Genomic DNA, 19458 nt, shown 5'->3' with positions numbered 1-19458 from the left:
TTTTTTGAGATGGAGTCTCGATCTGTCTCCCAGGCTGGAGTGCAGTGGCACGATCTTGGCTCTATGCAACCTCCACCTCCCGGGTTTAAGTGATTCTTGTGCCTCAGCCTCCCAAGTAGCTGGGATTACAGGTGTGCACCACCATGCCCAGCTGATTTTTATATTTTTAGTAGTGATGGGGTTTCACCATGTTGGCCAGGCTGGTTTTGAATTCCTGGCTTCAAGCAATCCACCTGCCTCAGCCTCTCAAAGTGCTAAGATTACAGGCATGAGCCACCACACCCGGCCTGTTTCTATTTTTATTTTTAAAAATTATGGGTTTAGGGTCTTTGATAAACTATTCCATAGACTTATAAATTTACAAAAATAAGGTCTAATATCCATGAATGCAAATTTAAAAAAATACTCACCACATCCTTTAGGAGACTTAGAAAGGCCTACTAAGGCCTTTCTTACAGGTATCCTTAACATATTGCTAAAAATAAAACAAAGAATTATATTATTGTAGGGAAAAAAAATCACCAACTGTTTGGTAATGTTTTATGGCTTTAAATTATTTCACACACATTATGTCATTGAACACTCATAGGTTCTGATTATTTTCACTCAGTCTGTAGATGAGAATTCTCAGTCTCAGAGATACTGACTTGTACAATGTCAAAGAGCTAAGCAGCAGCAGCTATTGTATACATTTGGACTTTCTAATTCTATGCAGAGAGCAGTTTTGCCATTTAAAAAAAATTACATAGAAAGGATCAAACTTAAAGCACTACCACACGGTAAAATAAACTGCAAGATGAACAGTGAGCTTATCATTAATGGTTATATAAAATAAAGTCGTCTTTTCTGCTTTCATTTCCTACCAATACCCGTTCTATCATTTCATGTTCTAAGCATAGCTGTCTACTAAATGCTCCTGAGATATTCTGAGATAGCTCACCAGCCCAAGTCTTTGAGGTGTCTTGATTGCTATTTTCTGGTACACTTATCTTATAGATTTCCAATTATGTGTTTATAAGCCCGTTCTGCCCTCACTGATTAATTCCTTGAATTTTTCTATCTTCAGTACCTATCCACCAGGCTGGCACAGAGTAAGCTCTTAAACAATGGCTCTCAACTGAGGACAATTTTGCTCCCCAGGGAATATTTAGCAATGTCTGAAAACACTGTTGTCACAAACAAGAGGAAGTTACTGACATCTAGTGGGTAGAGGACAGGGTGCTGGCTATTCTACAATGTACAGGACAGTCCCCCACAATAAAGATAATTATCCAAAGTTTCAACAGTGCTGAAGTTGAGACACTGCTCTAAAAGGCTTGCTGAATTACTGAAATAAATGGGGGTGGATTATATAAACACCACAACTTAAAGATACACAAAACAGAAAAGTTACCAAAACTTATTTTTATTTGTTTTTTGTTTGTTTGTTTTTGAGATGGAGTCTCGCCCTGTCGCCCAGACTGGAGTGCGTTGGTGCAATCTCAGCTCACTGCAACCTCCACGGCCCAGGTTAAAGCAATTCTCCTGCCTCAGCCTCCTGAATACCTGGGATTACAGGCACCTGCCACCACGCCCGACTAATTTTTTTGTATCTTTAGTAGAGACAAGGTTTCACCATGTTGGCCAGGCTGGTCTTTAACTCCTGACCTCATAATCTGCCCACCTTGACCTCCCGAAGTGTTGGGGTTAAGGCTTGAGCCACTGCCCCCGGCCCTTTTTTTTTTTTGAGATAGAGTCTTACTCTGTTGCACAGGCTGGAGTGCAGTGGCATGATCTCAGCTCGTTGCAACCTCTGCCTCCTGGGTTCAAGCGATTCTCCTGCCTCAGCCTCCAGAGTAGCTGAGACTACAGGCATGCACAACCACGCCAGGCTAATTTTTGTATTTTTTTATTTATTGAGACGGAGTCCCGCTCTGTCGCCCAGGCTGGAGTGCAGTGGTGCGAGCTCGGCTCACTGCCACCTCCACCTCCCAGGTTCAAGCGATTCTCCTGCCTTGGCCTCCTGAGTAGGTGGGACAGGTGTGTACCACCATGCCAGGCTAATTTTTTGTAGTTTTAGTAGAGACGGGGTTTCACCATATTAGCCATGATGGTCTCCATCTCCTGACCTCATGATCCGGTCGGCTCAGCCTCCCAAAGTGCTGGGATTACAGGAGTGAGCCACTGTGCCCAGCCTATTTATTTATTTTTGAGGCGGGGTCTTGCTGTCACCCAGTCTCACTCTGTCACCCAGGAGTGCAGTGGCACAATCTCGGCTCACTGCAACCTCCACCTCCCAGGTTCAAGCGATTCTCAGCCTCCCGAGCAGTTGGGATTACAGGCGCCCACCACCATGCCCGGCAAATTTTTGTATTTTTAGTAGAGACAGGGTTTCGCCACGTTGGCCAAGCTGGTCCTGAACTCCTGACCTCAGGTCCACCTGCCTCAGCCTCCCAAAGTGCTGGGATTACAGGTGTGAGCCAGTACATCTGGCCAATTTTTTTATTTTTTAGTAGAGATGGGGTTTCGCCATGTTGGCCAGGCTGGTCTTAAATTCCAGACCTCAGGTGATCCAGCTGCCTCGGCCTCCCAAAGTGCTAGGATTACAGGCGTGAGCCACCACGCCCGGCCAAGTCACCAAAACTTCTAAACTTTTTGAGTTTTTTTTCTTTTCTACTCACTTGATCATATAGGCTAAGCACTGAACTTTTCTTCTATTCACTTGATCATATAGGTTGAGCATCCAAAATCATTTGGAACTTTTAAAGGTATTAAAAATGCCCGTAATCCCAGGACTTTGAGAGGCTGAGGCAGGTGGATCACGAGGTCAAGAGATCGAGACCATCCTGGCCAACATGGTGAAACCCCTTCTCTACTAAAAATAAAAAAAAAAAATAGCCAGGTGTGGTGGCAGGCGCCTGTAGTCCCAGCTACTCGGGAGACTGAGGAAGGAGAATGGCGTGAACCCGGGAGACGGAGCTTGCAGTGAGCCGAGATCACGCCACTGCACTCCAGCCTGGGCGACACAGCAAGACTCCACCTCAAAAAAAAAAAAAAAAGCAAATTGGCCAGGAGAGGTGGCTCATGCCTGTAGTCTCAGCACTTTGGGAGGCCATCACAGGAAGATGGCTTGGGTCTAACAGTTAGAGGCCAGCCTGGGCAACACAGCATGATCCCATCTCTACCAAAAAAAAAAAAAAAAATCAGCTGGGTGTGGTGGCATGCACCTGTGGTCCCAGCTTCTCAGGAGGCTGACCTGGGAGGATGGCTTGAGCCCAGGTGTTTGAGGTTACAGTGAGCTACAATCATGCCACTGCACTCCAGCCTGGGTGACAGAATAAGACCCTGTCTCAAAAAAAAAAAAAAAAAAAAGCAAATTATGTGATTAGAACGTATTAAAAAATTTCAACATTAAAGTTTCAATAGTTGCAACAGTATTATTGAATAATAGTACATATACATAGGTTTTAAGCACAAAATTCTGCATACTTACCATAGATGATGTACAGCAGGAAATTTCATTCATAAATTTCATTAATTAAGAATATGTGATACTGAATTTGCAAACATCAAATCTGTTTCCTGCTAGCGAGTAATTTTTGGTAAATCAGTTTCTGGTTCTTCACTTATAGAGCACGAGGAAAACAATACTTCCTAGACAATGAGCTATTAGTAGGGGCTCAACAAATGCCAGTTAAAGCTGAATTCAACTTAGGCAATACTGGCCACTGACAATCAGTTTGTGTGTGTGTGTGTGTGTGTGTGTGTGTGTGTGTGTTTTGAGACACAGTCTCGCTCTGTCGCCCAGGTTGCAGTGCAATGGTGTGATCTTGGCTCACTGCAACCTCCGCCTCCCAGGTTCAGGCAATTCTCTTGCCTCCCAAGTAGCTGGGATGATAGGCACCTGCCATCACGCCTGGCTAATTTTTGTATTTTCAGTAGAGAAGGGGTTTCGCCATGTTGGCCAAGCTGGTCTCAAACTCCTGACCTCAGGTGACCCACCCGCATCGACCTCCCAACGTGTTGGGATTACAGGCATGAGTCACCGCGCCCGGCAGACAAACAGTTTTAAAGTACTCTTTCTTTGAGCTCTTTTTCTTCAGTACCAGTACACACTGTGTAGATATTTTTATTGTTCTGCTTACTAAACTGTAGGTTAGTAATCATTTTAGTACCTACCAGACTGTAAGCTCCTTAAGAACAAGGAATCTGGACATTTCCCTTTTTTGAAGACCCAGCACAGGACCCTTATGAAAATAACCACCAAATAGTCTTATCACCAAGTTCTAGAACTAGAGTAGCATCTGTCCTATTAAAAACTACTGATGGCATAAATGTAAACCTAAACTTACTCCATTAGAGCACTGACAGATTTGAAATCAACAATCAGTATTTCATACAATTTTAAAACTTTTAATACTTTTTTTTATCTCCAATGCGATATAAAAATAGTACTCACTTTGGATAGGAAATCAACTAGAACTAGACTGTTGACATCCAGCAACAAAGCACAGCCCAACTTAAATACAGATTTGCAACACTTCGATATGTGCTTTGAACATTGATATGCCAAGTTGCAACAGAAATAATTATCTCTTTAGATGGAAAAGTGTTAGTGACTAATCATTTCTAAAACTGGACTGGATACTTTTCCGTATAGGGGCTATACTATTCCACGTTCTCCAACATGGATCCATCCATTTACTTCTTGCCTTCCAAGGTACTACCCTATCCCAATCCACCATCACTCCTTGCCTGGAGTATTTCAATAGCTTTTTTTTTTTTGAGAGAGAGAGTCTCACTCGGTCGCCCAGGCTGGAGTGCAGCGGCGCGATCTCGGCTCACTGCAAGCCCCGCCTCCCGGGTTGACGCCATCCTCCTGCCTCAGCCTCCCAAGTAGCTGGGACTACAGGCGTCCGCCACCACGCCTAGCTAATTTTTTGTATTTTTAGTAGAGATGGGGTTTCACCGTGTTAGCCAGGATGGTCTCGATCTCCTGGCCTTGTGATCCGCCCGCCTCGGCCTCCCAAAGTGCTGGGATTACAGGCGTGAGCCACCGCGCCCGGCCTTCAATAGCTTCTTAATAGGTCACCAAGCTTCCACACTATTCCCACACAGCCCCTCACCTCTTGCCACCGGCTGTGACCTCAGACTGAAATGCTCTTCCCTGGCCCCTCCTTATCCTTCAAATCTTGGCTTAAAAGCCTTTTCTCAGTTTCATTGACCAGCCTACCTAACATTTCCTGACGATTCCCCCAACATATCACCCATTTTATTCTTCTTTAAGGACTCATTTCTGGCTCGTAGTAAAAGTTCAATAACTGTTAAGTGAACTGAATCTCTAATTTCTGTCGTTAATTTGTAGAGACCACTTTCCCGGATTTAAAAAGTGCAGGTGCTTTGGCAGCCTTAAGTCGGTGAAAACAAGAATATTCCACAAAACAAAAATAACTTGTTTATTCATCAAAAACAGTTATCGTTACACTTCTATACTGTCAATTCGTGTGTGAACAGAGTTGTGTCTGATCCAAGACCTTACAGTACAAGCATTAGATCCCAATAACCTGTAAACAACGTTTTGTTATTTGCAATGCAACCCTGGGCTAACTTTTCAAAAGTCGTTTTTCTCAATTTCCCGTTAGTGAAAGGAATAAAAAAAAATGCTGTCCAACGTGGTCAATGGACAAAACAAACAAGGACAACAAACAGAGGCGTGAGCCATTGCTAACACAACAGCGACCAATCATGCACTGTACCAGGCGTGTAAAAATCTCGGGGGAAAGGCTCAGTCTCAAGGCCTAAGTCATCGGACACTGGTCCTCTCCCAGGGAATAAAACGGCCTCCTCCTCTGAGAGGGAAATGTCCTGAATTTTCCCTGCAGAGGGAAGGTCACCTGCAAGCCTGCATTCGGGCCAGCGTTCCCGAGGGACCCCTGATCCTCATCTTCCTTTCTGCTTCATCAGACCAGAGACCGTGGCTGAAAGCCCCCCCATCTGCCGGCTCTCAGGGGCTTTCGACGCAGCGGGGCGGGAGGCGGCGCCCAGTCAAGGGCAAGAGAAGACTAAGTCGCGTGAGCCAAAGGAAACAGTCCCGTCAATAAATAAGCCTCTGGCCGACGCACCTCACCCTTCCCATCCATACAAGACCTCACCTTCTCCCCGGAGCCGCGGAGGCTGTTCTGCTAAACTGTATGGACCACAACGACCTCCTCGGAGGCTGGGTCGCTTACTCAATATGGCGGCCTCAGCTAACTCTGTCAGCCGGGCCTGGAGAACGGAAAGCCCGGAGGGACTAGAATCCTTGCATTCGACAAGTTTGTCGGCAATTTCCGTCAGCCGACCAGAGGGCGGAGCTGAGGTCGGCCCAGCCCGGAGGCGGGAAGGACAACTTGGACCCGCAGTTCCGCCGGAAGTGGCCCCAGCCGCGAGGCCGAGCGTCTTCGATCATCTCCGGCGCCTCTAAGGGCGGTTCCCGTCATCTTCGGGAGCCGTGGAGGTACGAACTTAAGACATGCCTATTTTATTAATTTATTTCCAAACGCAACGAAAGGTCCATGGACAATTTGCGGGCCATTTAATTCAGGGCCCCCAATTCATACGTGGAGAAGTGGGAATGCTAGCGTACTTTGACCTTTAACCTTCGGTCCGGCGCGGTGGAGGGAAACGCCTCCGTCTCTATATAAGGAGTTTTCCGGCTTCTTCGGGCCCTTTTTCCTCTCTTCAGCGCGGGGCGCCCACAACTTGCGCGCTCTGTTTCTGCTGCTCCCCAGCTCTCGGCTACAGCCGACACCATGGGTTTCGGAGACCTGAAAAGCCCCGCCGGCCTCCAGGTGCTCAACGATTATCTGGCGGACAAGAGCTACATCGAGGGGTGAGCGGACACGCTGAGTCGGGGTGGCGGGGGAGGTTTCTCCGCCCGGGGCCGGGGCCACGTGGCGCAGCGTGTCGGCTGCCGCGGGAGGGAGGGAGGCCAGGCCCCAGTGCCCTTTCGAGGGTGAGGGGAAAGCTCCCCGTTGCCGTCTCCCAAGGCCCTCGTGTGGTGCGAGCCCGGCCTCCGGGGAGCGGTTCACGAGCAAAGAAAGGTTAAAATGTGCTTTATTTACACTTAATTCAGCCAGGTGTTTACGCGTCGCTGCCCAGTTAATACATGTTAGGTTGTAGATAGAGCAATGCTAGACATTGCAGTATTTGAGGTCTACAAAGTGGCAGACATTTCTCAGGATAGCGCGGTGACCCAAACATATTGTTTGATTTGAAGGAACTAATAAGAAAAGAAAAGCATTAAAGCAACCCTACTGGGGTTAGTGCCCACTAATTAATGTGATGCATGCAGCATTTATTATTTATTCGCTGGCATTTGTTTTTCAAAGGTGTGTGTGAATGCTTCTGTGTCATTGGCAGGTATGTGCCATCACAAGCAGATGTGGCAGTATTTGAAGCCGTGTCCGGCCCACCGCCTGCCGACTTGTGTCATGCCCTACGTTGGTATAATCACATCAAGTCTTATGAAAAGGAAAAGGCCAGGTAAAATCATCTTTGTGTCTAGCTGAAGAGTAAGACTGCTCTCGAAGCTTTATCTGGATGTTCACGTGACAAAACTGGACCCAGGCTACTTTAGTTTTGTTGGGATATTGTAAGCTAAATTTTTCTGTAACTTTAGAAGGCCAAGAGACTGAAGCCCTCCATTTTTTCACAGAACAGGTAGAACATGGACAGCAGCAATTCAACTTTTCCCCACACTGCCCTGCCAATGTGCCTCGACCTTGACCTGGGGGGCCCACCTCTGGGGTGAGAGGGTGGCTCATTCATTCAGTCCTTGGCCATTCTTCTGAAACTGCCAACAAGGGTGGAAGTTTGGGGAAGTGGACTCCAGTTCACTAAGAATGGAACTGAGCATACTTAATGAAATCTCAAACAGAAATGTTCATACTGAAAGAGTAAATCATAGTGAGTATTGAAAATAATGTCTCACATGGTACTAATGCTTGTTGGGTGAGGAGTTGAACATATGACAGTGTTTACCTGGGAGCATGTGAAAGGGTAAATTATTATTGCAAAAGGGATGTAGTGATAAGTAGTGATTAAAACAAGTTATTTTGTATTGTCTGGAAAAGGATGTTATACTAGCTCAATAGTGGTTGAATTTAAATGTTTTTCAAGCCTGCCAGGAGTGAAGAAAGCTTTGGGCAAGTATGGTCCTGCCGACGTGGAAGACACTACAGGAAGTGGAGCTACAGATAGTAAAGATGATGATGACATTGATCTCTTTGGATCTGATGATGAGGAGGTATGGCATCTTCTATAAAGAATATATCAGCCAGGCGCGGTGGCTCAGGCCTGTAATCCCAGCATGTTGGGAGGCTGAGGCGGGTGGATCACAAGGTCAGGAGTTGAAGACCAGCCTGGCCAAGATGGTGAAACCCTGTCTGTACTAAAAATACAAAAAAATGCGGCGGGCATCTGTAATCCCAGCTACTCAGGACTAAGGCAGAGAATTGCTTGAACCTAGGAAGCGGAGGTTGCAGTGAGCCGAGATCATGCCACTGCATCCAGCCTGGGCGACAGAGCGAGACTCCGTCTCAAAAAAAAAAAAAAAGAATACCTCGATTAGCAATTTTATCAATGTGGTTAAGCCAAATTGCCTGGATTTGAATCCTGGCTTTAATTTATATGCCTTTTTCAAATTCTGACTGGTTGCATGATGAATAAAATCAAATCACCATCTTTCGGCTGAGTTCGTGATGGATTTGCTGTTTTCTGATTAAGCCAGTCTTTTTTGTGATGACCCCACTAGCTTTAAGCAGAGGAATAACCGACTTTCTGAAGTGGATTAATTTTTTTTCTTTACAGGAAAGTGAAGAAGCAAAGAGGCTAAGGGAAGAACGTCTTGCACAATATGAATCAAAGAAAGCCAAAAGTAGGTCATTTGTTTTTAACGTCATTTCATGATAATGTAAGTAATCTTTTTCAAAGCTTGACCTTGAAGTAATTTCCTCCACATTCCTTGAATAGGTCAGTATTTTAAAACCTCCTGTACAGGTTCTTCCACAGCTACTGGTCTGCAGCTGTTCTTATGGTAGCAGTTGTGGCATTCCTCTGTGGGAAAGAAACTGTTAACACAAACACCTCTTTCTTTGCAAAACAGAAAGTGGGTATATGTGTGACAGACACAAGATGTATCTGTAGTTTTGTTTGGCTAAGGAGATAGTCCGTCTCAAAACAAATGGAGTAGGGTGAAAAAAATACATTTCATTATTTGAATAATGCTGTTTATTGTTTTTAGAACCTGCACTTGTTGCCAAGTCTTCCATCTTACTAGATGTGAAACCTTGGGATGATGAGACAGATATGGTGAAATTAGAGGAGTGCGTCAGAAGCATTCAAGCAGATGGCTTAGTCTGGGGCTCATGTGAGTTTAGGCTTTGCATTTTTTTTTTTTTTTGAAACTATCTGGAATTTGCATACAGCTTCAACTTTACAAGGCTTTTCTAACTAAGATTTTTCTTAATGCTCTTTTTAGCTAAACTAGTTCCAGTGGGATACGGAATTAAGAAACTTCAAATACAGTGTGTAGTTGAAGATGATAAAGTTGGGACAGATATGCTGGAGGAGCAGATCACTGCTTTTGAGGACTATGTGCAGTCCATGGATGTGGCTGCTTTCAACAAGATCTAAAATCCATCCTGGATCATGGCATTTAAATAAAAGCTTGAAAGATTACCTTTGGCTCTTGAGTATGTTACATAGGATGGTGGTGTATATATTCCTTTCATTTTGAGGGAAGGAATTAAATGAATATGTGATTCCTAAATAACACAAATTTGGTTCGGCATTGTTGTTAGAAAATTGCAGTGCAGGCCAGGTGTGGTGGTTCATGCCTGTAATCCCAGCAGTTTGGGAGGCTGAAGTGGGTGGATCGAGACCAGGAGGCTGATACCAGCCTGGGCAATGGGGAGAGATCCTGCCCCTACAAAAAATACAAAAATTAGCTGGGTGTGGTCGTGCACCCCTGTATTCCCAGCTATTTGGGAGACTGAGGTGGGAGGATTGCTTGAGCCCAGGAGGTTGAAACTGCAGTGAGCCAAGGTGGTGCGACTGCACTCCAGCCTGGGTGCCAGAGCAAGGTCCTGTCAAAAGAAAAAAATTATAGTGCAACTTTACCAACTTGTAATGTCCTTAGCAGTGCCTGATGATGTGATTTGTTGTAACCTAGCATCTTCGCACTGGGAACTTGAACATGTGAGATGTGTGACATTACTGGAAGACACCTAACCCAGAGGAGGGAGGGCTTCCCAGAATTTGGCATGAATTATAACTGCTTAACAGGTTACAAATTTAAAATGATGACTCATGATGTAAAGAAACCATCTTTTAAGTGTTGGGAATGTGATTTGGAGTAGCACTGTGTCCTGGGAGGGGGATTTTATAGGTAACTGGTTCCCAGGCTTCCCAGAAAAACTTGACTTTGCTGTGAAGATTCATAGGTGCTGGGTTGTAGAAGTGGAATATTTTACTTGGATTTGGAAATCCAATTGGTTCTCATGCTGCAGGTAAATACTGGGATGAGGGTAGTATGTTGAGTAAAGAGATAGTCAAGTATTGGAAACAGTTTAATCTTGACAGGGAATTTGGGGTCTGGCTAACATTTGATATATTTTTTTCTAATAGTTTTACAAAAGCAGTGCTTGGGAATTGCTGATCTCAAATGATCAAAAAATTTTAGGTCAATTTTTTTTTTTTTTTTTTTTTTGAGACGGAATCTCGCTCTGTCGCCTGGGCTGGAGTGCAGTGGCGTGTGGAGTGCAGTGGCGTGATCTCAGCTCACTGCAATTTCCGCCTCCCAGGTTCAAGCAATTCTCCTGCCTCAGCCCCCTGAGTAGCTGGGATTACAGGCATACGCCACCAGGCCCGGCTAATTTTTCTGTTTTTAGTAGATACGGGGCTTCACCATTTTGGTCAGGCTGGTCTCGAACCCCTGACCTCAGGTGATCCACCCACCTCAGCCTCCCAAAGTGCTGGGATTATAGGCATAAGCCACAATGTGCAGCCCCTAGGTCAATTTTTTAATAGAACTATACAGTGCTATTTCTTCTCCATCTGATTTTATGTTGTGACTGCCTTGACTGGGAAACTATATTATAAGGAAGATTTATTTAACAGATAGATACATTGAATGATATCTCTAAGCAATGTTTATAATCCAACCAACAGCCTAAAAGTCATGGGAGACATTTTCAGGTTGTCATTATCATGAGAGCCAGCAGAGGGCAGCACTACATTTTCTGGAAAACCAGACAGCCTGGGAATTCTGAAAATGCCAAAAAACCACACAAAAAACAAAAAACCAAAACCATGAATAAACTTAAGTGAATGGTAATAAAAATTCGCAATTATTGACATGGTGAAGGGGTTGAGTCCCAAATAGCTTGGCCAAAATGTTAAGTATCAGCAGAAGTTTGTGATGAAAAAACTAATGATTAATAATTTATTTAAAGGTGGTCAAAAATTTAGAATGGTCATTTCAAACCACAGATGTCTTCAGAATCCTACAGTGATGAATGATGAAGCATACCATTTTGAAATCTTGATTCCACACCCTTGAATGAAAAATATTTTGATGGTATCTTTTAACTTCATATTTTAAAAAAATAGATGGCCGAACGTGGTATCTCACACCTGTATTCCCAGCATTTTGGGAGGCCGAGGCAGCTGGATCACGAGGTCAGGAGATCTAGACCATCCTGGCTAACATAGTGAAACCCTGTCTCTACTAAAAATACAAAAAATTAGCCAGGTGTGGTGGCATGCGCCTGTAGTCCCAGCTACTTGGGAGGCTGAGGCAGGAGAATCGCTTGAACCCGGGTGGCAGAGGTTGCAGTGAGCTGAGATCGCACCACTGCACTCCAGCCTGGGCGACAGAAGCGAGACTCTATCTCAAAAGAAAAAAAAAGATAATATACCAACAGTTCAAAATTCAAGAATATGTACAGTGAAGTCTGTCCTGTCCCCTAGGCCTCCAGTTCCACTCCATCAAAGCAGTATTAACAGGTTCTTAGGTCTTTCCAGAGCTACTGTAAGCTTATGCATAGACTAATTGTAACATACCACATAGATTTCTACACTTTGCATTTTCCTTATGAAAATGAACACCTTGGGGCCGGGTGCGGTGGCTCACGCCTGTAATCCCAACACTTTGGGAGGCCTAGGTGGGCAGATCACAAGGTCAAGAGATCCAGACAATCCTGGCCAACATGGTAAAACCCTGTGTCTACTAAAAATACAAAAATTAGCCGGCAGTGGTGGCGCATGACTGTAGACCCAGCCACTCGGGAGGCTGAGGCAGGAGAATCGCCTGAACCCAGGAGGTGGAGGTTGCAGTGAACTGAGATCGCACCACTACACTCTGTCTCAAAAAAAAAAAAAAAAAAAAATACCAGGGGTGGTGGCTGCTGCCTGTCCTCCTAGTGGGGGGGGACGAGGAGGGGAGTTCGAGACCAGCCTGGCCAACATGGTGAAACCCTGTCTACTAAAAATACAAAAAAAAAAAAAAAAGAAATGGACACCTTGGAGATTATGCCTTGGATATCCCATTATTAGTACATCCTTATTTAATAGATGCATAATTCATGTTCTCATTTCATAATTCGTTTTCTCATAGTTCATTTAGACAGTCTCCTGTTGATTGGATTCTTAGGTTGCTTTTAATGTTTTGTTATTATGGGCAGTGCTGCAGTAGAAAACCCTGATACTCATTTTCTTGAGAGCCAATATACTGAATGAACTGGTTTGTTTTGTTTTGTTTTGTTTTTTTGAGGTGGAGTCTCACTCTGTCGCCTGGGCTGGAGTGCAGTGGCACGATCTCAGCTCCCTGCAACCTCTGCCTCCCGGGTTCAAGCGGTTCTCCTACCTCAGCCTCCCGAGTAGCTGGGATTACAGGTGCCTGCCACTATGCCCAGCTAATTTTTTGTATTTTTAGTTTGATGGTGTTTCACCATGTTGGCCAGGCTGGTCTCAAACTCCTGACCTTGTGATCCCCCCTCCTCAGCCTCCCAAAGTGCTGGGATTACAGGCGTGAGCTGCTGCACCCGGCCCATGAACCCATGAACTTGTTTTAAACCAATAGTCTCAGAAGGCACTGGTTTCCAAAGAGATTTTTTTATTCCTGTTTCTGGCTTTAGAGTGGAAGGAAGCAAAGATAAAAAGGAGTCCACTTTTTTTTTTTTTTTTTGCATGCCCCATAAATGATTATAATGACTATGAAAGTTTTTCTTTTCTTTTTTTTTTTTTTTTGAGACAGGGTCTCAATCTATCATCCAGGATGGAGTGCACTGGCACGATCACGGCTCACTGCAGCCTTGAACTCCTAGGCTTAAGCAATTCTACCTCAGCCTCCTGAGTAGCTGGGACTACAGGCACGTGCCACTATACCCGACTAATTTAAAAAAATTTTTTAGAGATGGGGTCTTGCTATGATGCCCAGGCTTTGAACTCCTGGACTCAAGTGATCCTTCCACTTTGGCCTTCCAAGGTACTGGGATTACAGGTGTGAGCCACAGTGTCCAGCCTGAAACAGTATTTTTCATGTTCGGCATCCCTAGCAGAGGGCTGGGCAGTGTGGGAACTCAAAACTGATTCCTTCTGTATCACTTTGTTAGATGAAACAAAAAAACACAAAAGAAGAGGAGAAAATTAGTATAGGGAGGCAATTCAAACATAAAATTGTTAAAAATAAAAGTCATTGGTTTGGGGATTAAGCAAATAATCTAAAAGTTCAGAAGGTAAGAGAAGGCTAGAATTGATGAAAAGTTTTTTGGAAGAATCAGATATAAAGATTTGGGAAGCAATTAGACAAATTCGTGAGATTTTGCAGTGTGTGTTTGGAATCTTAGATAGGATGGGGCCAGTCTGTAGACACATTTGAATTACAGACTGGCACGTTATATGAGGTTTCCAAACCAGAGAATATTAACGTTAAGACAGCTTTGATCTGGAGGTGATATGAATGAAAGCAAGGAGATCAAATGACTTATAATCCTCACAGATGGAAATGTCTAAATTATGGCATATGTATTCAATGAAATATTTTATAAACTTTATTTATTTTTTTGAGATGGAGTCTCACTCTGTTGCCCAGGCTGGCGTGCCGTGGCACGATGTCAGCTCATTGCAACCTCCACCTCCCAGGTTCAAGTGATTCCCCTGCCTCAGCCTCCCAAGTAGCTGGGATTACTTGTGTGTGCCACAATGCCCAGCTAATTTTTGTATTTTTAGTAGAGATGAAGTTTTGCCATGTTGGCCAGGCTGGTCTTGAACTCCTTACCTCAAGTGATCCGCCCATCTTGGCCTCCCAAAGTGCTGGGATTACAGGTGTGAGCCACCATGCCCAGCCTAAACTTTATTTTTAAAAGTAAGTCTATACCAACATTGAGAAATGCTTGATATTTCATGGACTATTACTATGAAAAGATGTGCTTATTTGTCCATGATTATTCAGTAAATATACTAAGTCACTAGTAAGTGACAGAGGAGAAACACAAACCAGGGTCTTCATAGGCCAGTTGATGTGTTGGTAACAGAATACAGAAGGTTCTTCATCCCTGCTTTTAGACAGTTTAATCCTATTTCATCAGTGTAATCCTTTTTTTTTTTTTTTGAGACAGAGTCTCGCTCTGTTGCCCAGGCTGGAGTGCAGTGGCTCGATCTCGGCTCACTGCAAGCTCCGCCTCCCAGGTTCACGCCATTCTCCTGCCTCAGCCTCTCCGAGTAGCTGGGACTACAGGTGCCCGCCACCATGCCCGGCTAATTTTTTGTATTTTTAGTAGAGACGGGGTTTCACCGTGGTCTCGATCTCCTGACCTCATGATCCACCCGCCTCGGCCTCCCAAAGTGCTGGGATTACAAGCGTGAGCCACCGCGCCCGGCTCATCAGTGTAATCCTTGCTTCATATTCTCATGAATGTGATGAGGTGAGGTGAGGTGATAAGAAAATATGGTGAGGGATAAGAAAATATCACATAAGGGTAAACTTTACCTTGTGTAAATTGAGACTTAAACACTAAAACACTGTTCTAGGCGGAGGTTCTCAAACCTCAATTCTTGATGTCTGTCCACTCACAGGCCCAACACTACATGGAAGCTGCCAAGGCTTGAGGCTTGAACCCTCTGAAGCCATGGCCCAAGCTCTACGCTGGACCCTTTCAACCATGGCTGGAATGGCTAGGATGCAATGCACCAAGTCCCTAGGTTGCACACAGCATGGGGACTCTGGGCCTGGCCCATGAAACCACTTTTTCCTCCCAGGCCTTTGGGCCTGTGATAGGAGGGGCTGCTGCAAAGGTTTTTTTGACATGTCCTAGAGACATTTTCCCCATTGTCTTGGTGATTAATATTTGGTTCATCATTACTTATGCAAATTTCTGCAGCAGCTTGGATTTCTCCTCAGAAAATGAGATTTTCTTTTCTATCGCATTGTCAGGCTGCAAATTTTCCAAACTGTTATGCGCTGTGTCCTTATAAAACTGAATGCCTTTAACAGCACCCAAGTCACCCCTTGCATGCTTTGCTGCTTAGAAATTTCTTCCACCATGATATGGTTTGGCTATGTCCCCACCCAAATCTCATCTTGAATTTCCACGTGTTGTGGGAGGGACCTGGCAGGAGGCAATTGAATCATCGGGGGCAGGCCTTTCTCATGCTGTTCTCGTGATACCCAGTCATGGGTATGTTTTACCCATGATTTAGGATATCTGGTGGGATAAATTTCTAAGCAGCAAAACATTCAAGAGGTGACTTGGGTGCTGTTAAAGGCATTCAGTTTTATAAGGGAAGCAGAGCATAAAAGTTTGGAAAATTTGCAGCCTGACAATGCAATAAAAAAGAAAATCCCATTTTCTGAGAAGAAAGTCAAGCCAGCTGCAGAAATTTGCATGAGTAACAGGGAGCCAAATGTTAATTACCAAGACAAGGGGAAAATGTCTCCAGGGCACATCAGAGGTCTTCATGGCAGCCCCTCCCATCACAAGCCTGGAGGCCTAGGAAGAAAAAGTGGTTTCGTGTGCTGGGCCCAGGGTCCCTGTGCTGTGTGCAGCCTAGGAACTTGGTGCCCTGTGTCCCAGCTGCTCCAGCCATGGCTGAAAGGGCAATGTAGAGCTCGGGCCATGGCTTCAGAGGGTGCAAGCCCCAAGCCTTGGCAGCTTCCAAGTGGTGTTGAGCCTTCAAGTGCACAGACATCAAGAATTGAAGTTTGGGAACCTCTGCCTAGATTTCAGATGTATGGAAACACCTGGATGCCCAGGCAGAGGGGCAGGCCCTCATGGAGAACCTCTGTCAGGGTAGTGCAGAAGGAAAATGTGGGGTGGGAGCCCCCACACAGAGTTTCTACTGGGGCACCACCTAGTGGAGCTGGGAGAAGAGGGCCACTGTCCTCCAGACCCCAGAATGGTAGATCCACTAACAGCTTACACCGTTTGCCTGGAAAAGCTTCAGGCACTCAATGTCAGCCTGTGAAGGCAGCCAGAAGGGAAGCTGTACCCTGCAAAGCCACAGGGGCGGAGCTTCCCAAGACTATGGGAACCTACTACCTCTTGCATCAGCATGACCTGGATGTGAGACATGGAGTCAAAGGAGATCATTTTGGAGCATGTGCCACCACACCCTGCTAATTTTGTATTTGTAGTACAGACGGGGTTTCTCCATGTTGGTCAGGCTGGTCTCGAACTCCTGACCACAGGTGATCCACCCACCTCGGCCTCCCAAAGTGCTGGGATTATAGGTGTGAGCCACTGCACCCGGCCTGGATTCTGGACTTTTGAGTTAATGCTGAAATGAGACTTTGGAGGACTGATGGGAAGGCGTGATTGGGTTTGAAATGTGAGGACATGAGATTTGGGTGGGGCCGGGGTGGAATGATATGGTTTGGCTATGTCCCCACCCAAATCTCATCTTGAATTTTCATGTGTTGTGGGAGGGACCCAACAGGAGGTAATTAAACCATGTGGCAGGTCTTTCCCATGCTATTCTTGTGATAGCGAGTCTCAAAAGATCTGATGGCTTTAAAAAGGGGAGTTTCCCTATGCAAGCTCTCTTCTCTTGTCTGCCCCATGTGAGACATGCTTTTCGCCTTCCACCATGATTGTGAGGCCTCCCCAGTCAAGTGGAACTGTAAGTCCGTTAAACCTCTTTCTTTTGTAAAACGCCCGGTCATGGGTATGTGTTTATCAGCAGCCTTAAAACGGACTGCTACAAGTCAGATACACTAAATCATCTCTCTCAAGTTCAAAGTTCCACAAATCTCTAGGGCAGGGGCAAAATGCCACCAGTCTCTTTGCTAAAACATAACGAGTGACCTTTGCTCAAGTTTCCAACAAGTTCCTCATCTCCATCTGAGACCACCTCAGCCTGGACCTTATTGTTCGTATCACTATTAGCATTTTTGTCAAAGCCATTCAACAAGTCTCTAAGAAGTTCCAAGCTTTCCCACATTCTCCTATCTTCTTCTGAGCCCTCCAAATTGTTCCAACCTCTGCCTGTTACCCGGTTCCAATGTCACTTCCACATTTTCAGGTATCTTTCCAGCAGTGACCCACTCTACTGGTGCCAATTTACTGTATTTGTCTGTTTTCGTGCTGCTGATAAAGACATACCTGAGACTGGGCAATTTACAAAAGAAAGAGGTTGAATTGGACTCACAGTTCCACATAGCTGCGGAGGCCTCACAATCATGGTGGAAGTTAAGGAGGAGCAAGCCACATCTTCTGTGGATGGTGGCAGGCAAAAAGATTGCTCCCTTCATAATTTTCAAAAGAAAATTGAGAAATTATAGAAATTGAAATATGTTTTTAAACTTGTAGTGAGTAGCAGTCAGATAAGACAAAGACTCTAGCAGAGACTGGGATAAGAGGCGGATCTTCAGAAGAGACTGGGATAAGGGGTGGATCTTTGGGAAACCCCAAAGACAAAGATACATATTTCCAGTGTTTCTTGACCTCCACAGTTGGACGGAATCTCTTTCCTCTGAACAATCTGCACTTCTTCTTGGCTCTCTTATGGCACTTATTATTTTCTACCTTATTTTAGGATTTCTAATGCAGGTTTAATCTCACTTTCTAAACCCATTCCATGCTGTGCAGGTCTACGCAAACCAACCATCAAAGTCTGAGGAAGCTGAGAGGCTAAAGAGGCTGACATATCCAGTTTCTCAGAAAGAAACATTTGATAGAGACTTACGAACAGAAGCCATATCTGTGTCTTGGATGGTGGTGAGACAAGATGGTGGATCCCCACACCATTACCCCCAAGACCCAGGGATTATATACCTTAGGGAAAAAGTGATTTGGAAGGGATGTGTAGTCTAAAATTCAACAGATTTGCACCATGAAGAGGTCACTGACCTACAGGTATGCTTTATTGATCTTACACTGGTGTCTATATAAATATAGGAATAGAAGGTAGAAATATATCAATATGTCCATGATTTTTCCGAAATCATTCTGAAATTAGACTGGTCTGTTTGCCATCTGAATGTCAGTGTGTTCATATATACCCTTAGTTTATACACGTTTACATACCCATTTCTTTTTTTTTAAATTTCAACTTTTATTTTAGTTAGGGGGGTACATGTGCAGATTCATTACATGGGAATATTGTGTGATGCTGAGGTTTAAAGTATGAATCCTGTCACCCTGGTAGTGAGCACAGTACCCCAACAAGTGGTTGCTTTTTTTTTTTTTTTTTGAGACTGAGTCTCGCTCTGTTGCCCAGGCTGGAGTGCAGTGGCTCGATCTCAGCTCACTGCAACCTCCACCTCCTGGGTTCAAGTGATTCTTCTGCCTCAGCCTCCTGAGTAGCTGGGATTGCAGGCACGTGCCACCACGCCCAGTTAATTTTTTGTGTTTTTAGTAGAGACGGGGTTTCACCATGTTGGTCAGGCTGGTCTTGAATTCCTCACCTTGTGATCTACCCCTCCTTGGCCTCCCAAAGTGCTGGAAGTACAAGTGTGAGCCACTGAACCCGGCCGCCCAGGCTTTTTTTTTTTTTTGAGACAGAGTCTTACTCTCTTGCCCAGGCTAGAGTACAGTGATGCGATCTCGGTTCACTGCAACCTCCGCCTCCCAGGTTCAAGTGATTCTCTTGCCTCAGCCTCCTGAGTAGCTGGGACTACAGGCATTTGCCACCACGCCCAGCTAATTTTTGTATTTTTAGTAGAGACAGGGTTTCACCATGTTGACAGGCTGGTCTTGAACTCCTGACTTCAGGTGACCCGCCTACCTTGGCCTCCCAAAGTGCGGGGATTACAGGCATTAGCCACCGAGTCCAGCCTCAGCTCCCACTTACAAGTGAGAACATGCAGTATTTGGTTTTCTGTCCTGAACTAATTTACTTAGGATGATGGCCTCCAGTTCCACCCATGTTGCTGCAAAGGACACGATTTCATTCTTTTTTATGGCTGTGTAGTAGTCCATGATGTATATGTACCACACT

The 19458-nt window shown here is 44.9% G+C and overlaps 2 protein-coding genes and 2 non-coding genes across 5 annotated transcripts in view; 3 read left to right on the top strand and 1 right to left on the bottom strand.

Moving 5' to 3' along the window:
• Positions 1-6289, bottom strand: part of NDUFS1 (NADH:ubiquinone oxidoreductase core subunit S1) — a 39666-nt gene extending 33377 nt beyond the window's left edge. Inside the window, exons 1-2 of the mRNA XM_032754811.2 lie at positions 6132-6289; positions 411-475 (exon numbers count right to left, since the gene is read on the bottom strand). Coding sequence (XP_032610702.1) covers positions 411-471 — 61 coding nt within the window. The 5' untranslated portion in view covers positions 472-475; positions 6132-6289. The remainder of the gene's footprint in view (positions 1-410; positions 476-6131) is intronic.
• A 117-nt stretch (positions 6290-6406) lies between these two features.
• EEF1B2 (eukaryotic translation elongation factor 1 beta 2) lies at positions 6407-9703 on the top strand. Of its 2 annotated transcripts, XM_058439296.1 has the most exons (7): positions 6407-6475; positions 6750-6850; positions 7381-7503; positions 8140-8266; positions 8830-8896; positions 9263-9388; positions 9500-9703. In XM_058439296.1, exons 2-7 carry the CDS (start codon positions 6771-6773, stop codon positions 9652-9654), a joined length of 678 nt encoding a protein of 225 aa, XP_058295279.1. In that variant the 5' UTR covers positions 6407-6475; positions 6750-6770; the 3' UTR covers positions 9655-9703. The 2 variants fall into 2 exon arrangements, with proteins under 2 accessions (XP_058295279.1, XP_032610703.1); XM_032754812.2 differs by lacking the exon at positions 6407-6475 and having other exon boundaries at positions 6500-6850.
• Positions 8670-8748, top strand: LOC116809897 (small nucleolar RNA SNORD51). Its single transcript, XR_004370061.1, has one exon. It is a non-coding gene; the product is annotated as a small nucleolar RNA SNORD51 (small nucleolar RNA).
• LOC116809909 (small nucleolar RNA SNORA41) lies at positions 9023-9152 on the top strand. Its single transcript, XR_004370073.1, has one exon. It is a non-coding gene; the product is annotated as a small nucleolar RNA SNORA41 (small nucleolar RNA).
• Positions 9704-19458: the final 9755 nt, after the last annotated feature.

This window comes from Hylobates moloch, unplaced genomic scaffold (genome assembly GCF_009828535.3).
Source record: "Hylobates moloch isolate HMO894 unplaced genomic scaffold, HMol_V3 SCAFFOLD_1, whole genome shotgun sequence".
Taxonomy (NCBI): domain Eukaryota; kingdom Metazoa; phylum Chordata; class Mammalia; order Primates; family Hylobatidae; genus Hylobates; species Hylobates moloch.
The sequence above is the reverse complement of the archived record's forward strand: the minus strand, read 5'-3'. Positions and strand labels throughout refer to the sequence as shown.

What these genes read in the sequence shown, in the direction of transcription:
- EEF1B2 (XM_058439296.1), top strand. Translation starts at nt 6,771, where the DNA reads ATGGGTTTCGGAGACCTGAAAAGCCCCGCCGGCCTCCAGGTGCTCAAC. An exon ending in TTGGATCTGATGATGAGGAG is followed by an intron (nt 8,267 to 8,829) that starts GTATGGCATCTT and finishes TTTTCTTTACAG; the next exon opens with GAAAGTGAAGAAGCAAAGAG. An exon ending in TGAATCAAAGAAAGCCAAAA is followed by an intron (nt 8,897 to 9,262) that starts GTAGGTCATTTG and finishes TATTGTTTTTAG; the next exon opens with AACCTGCACTTGTTGCCAAG.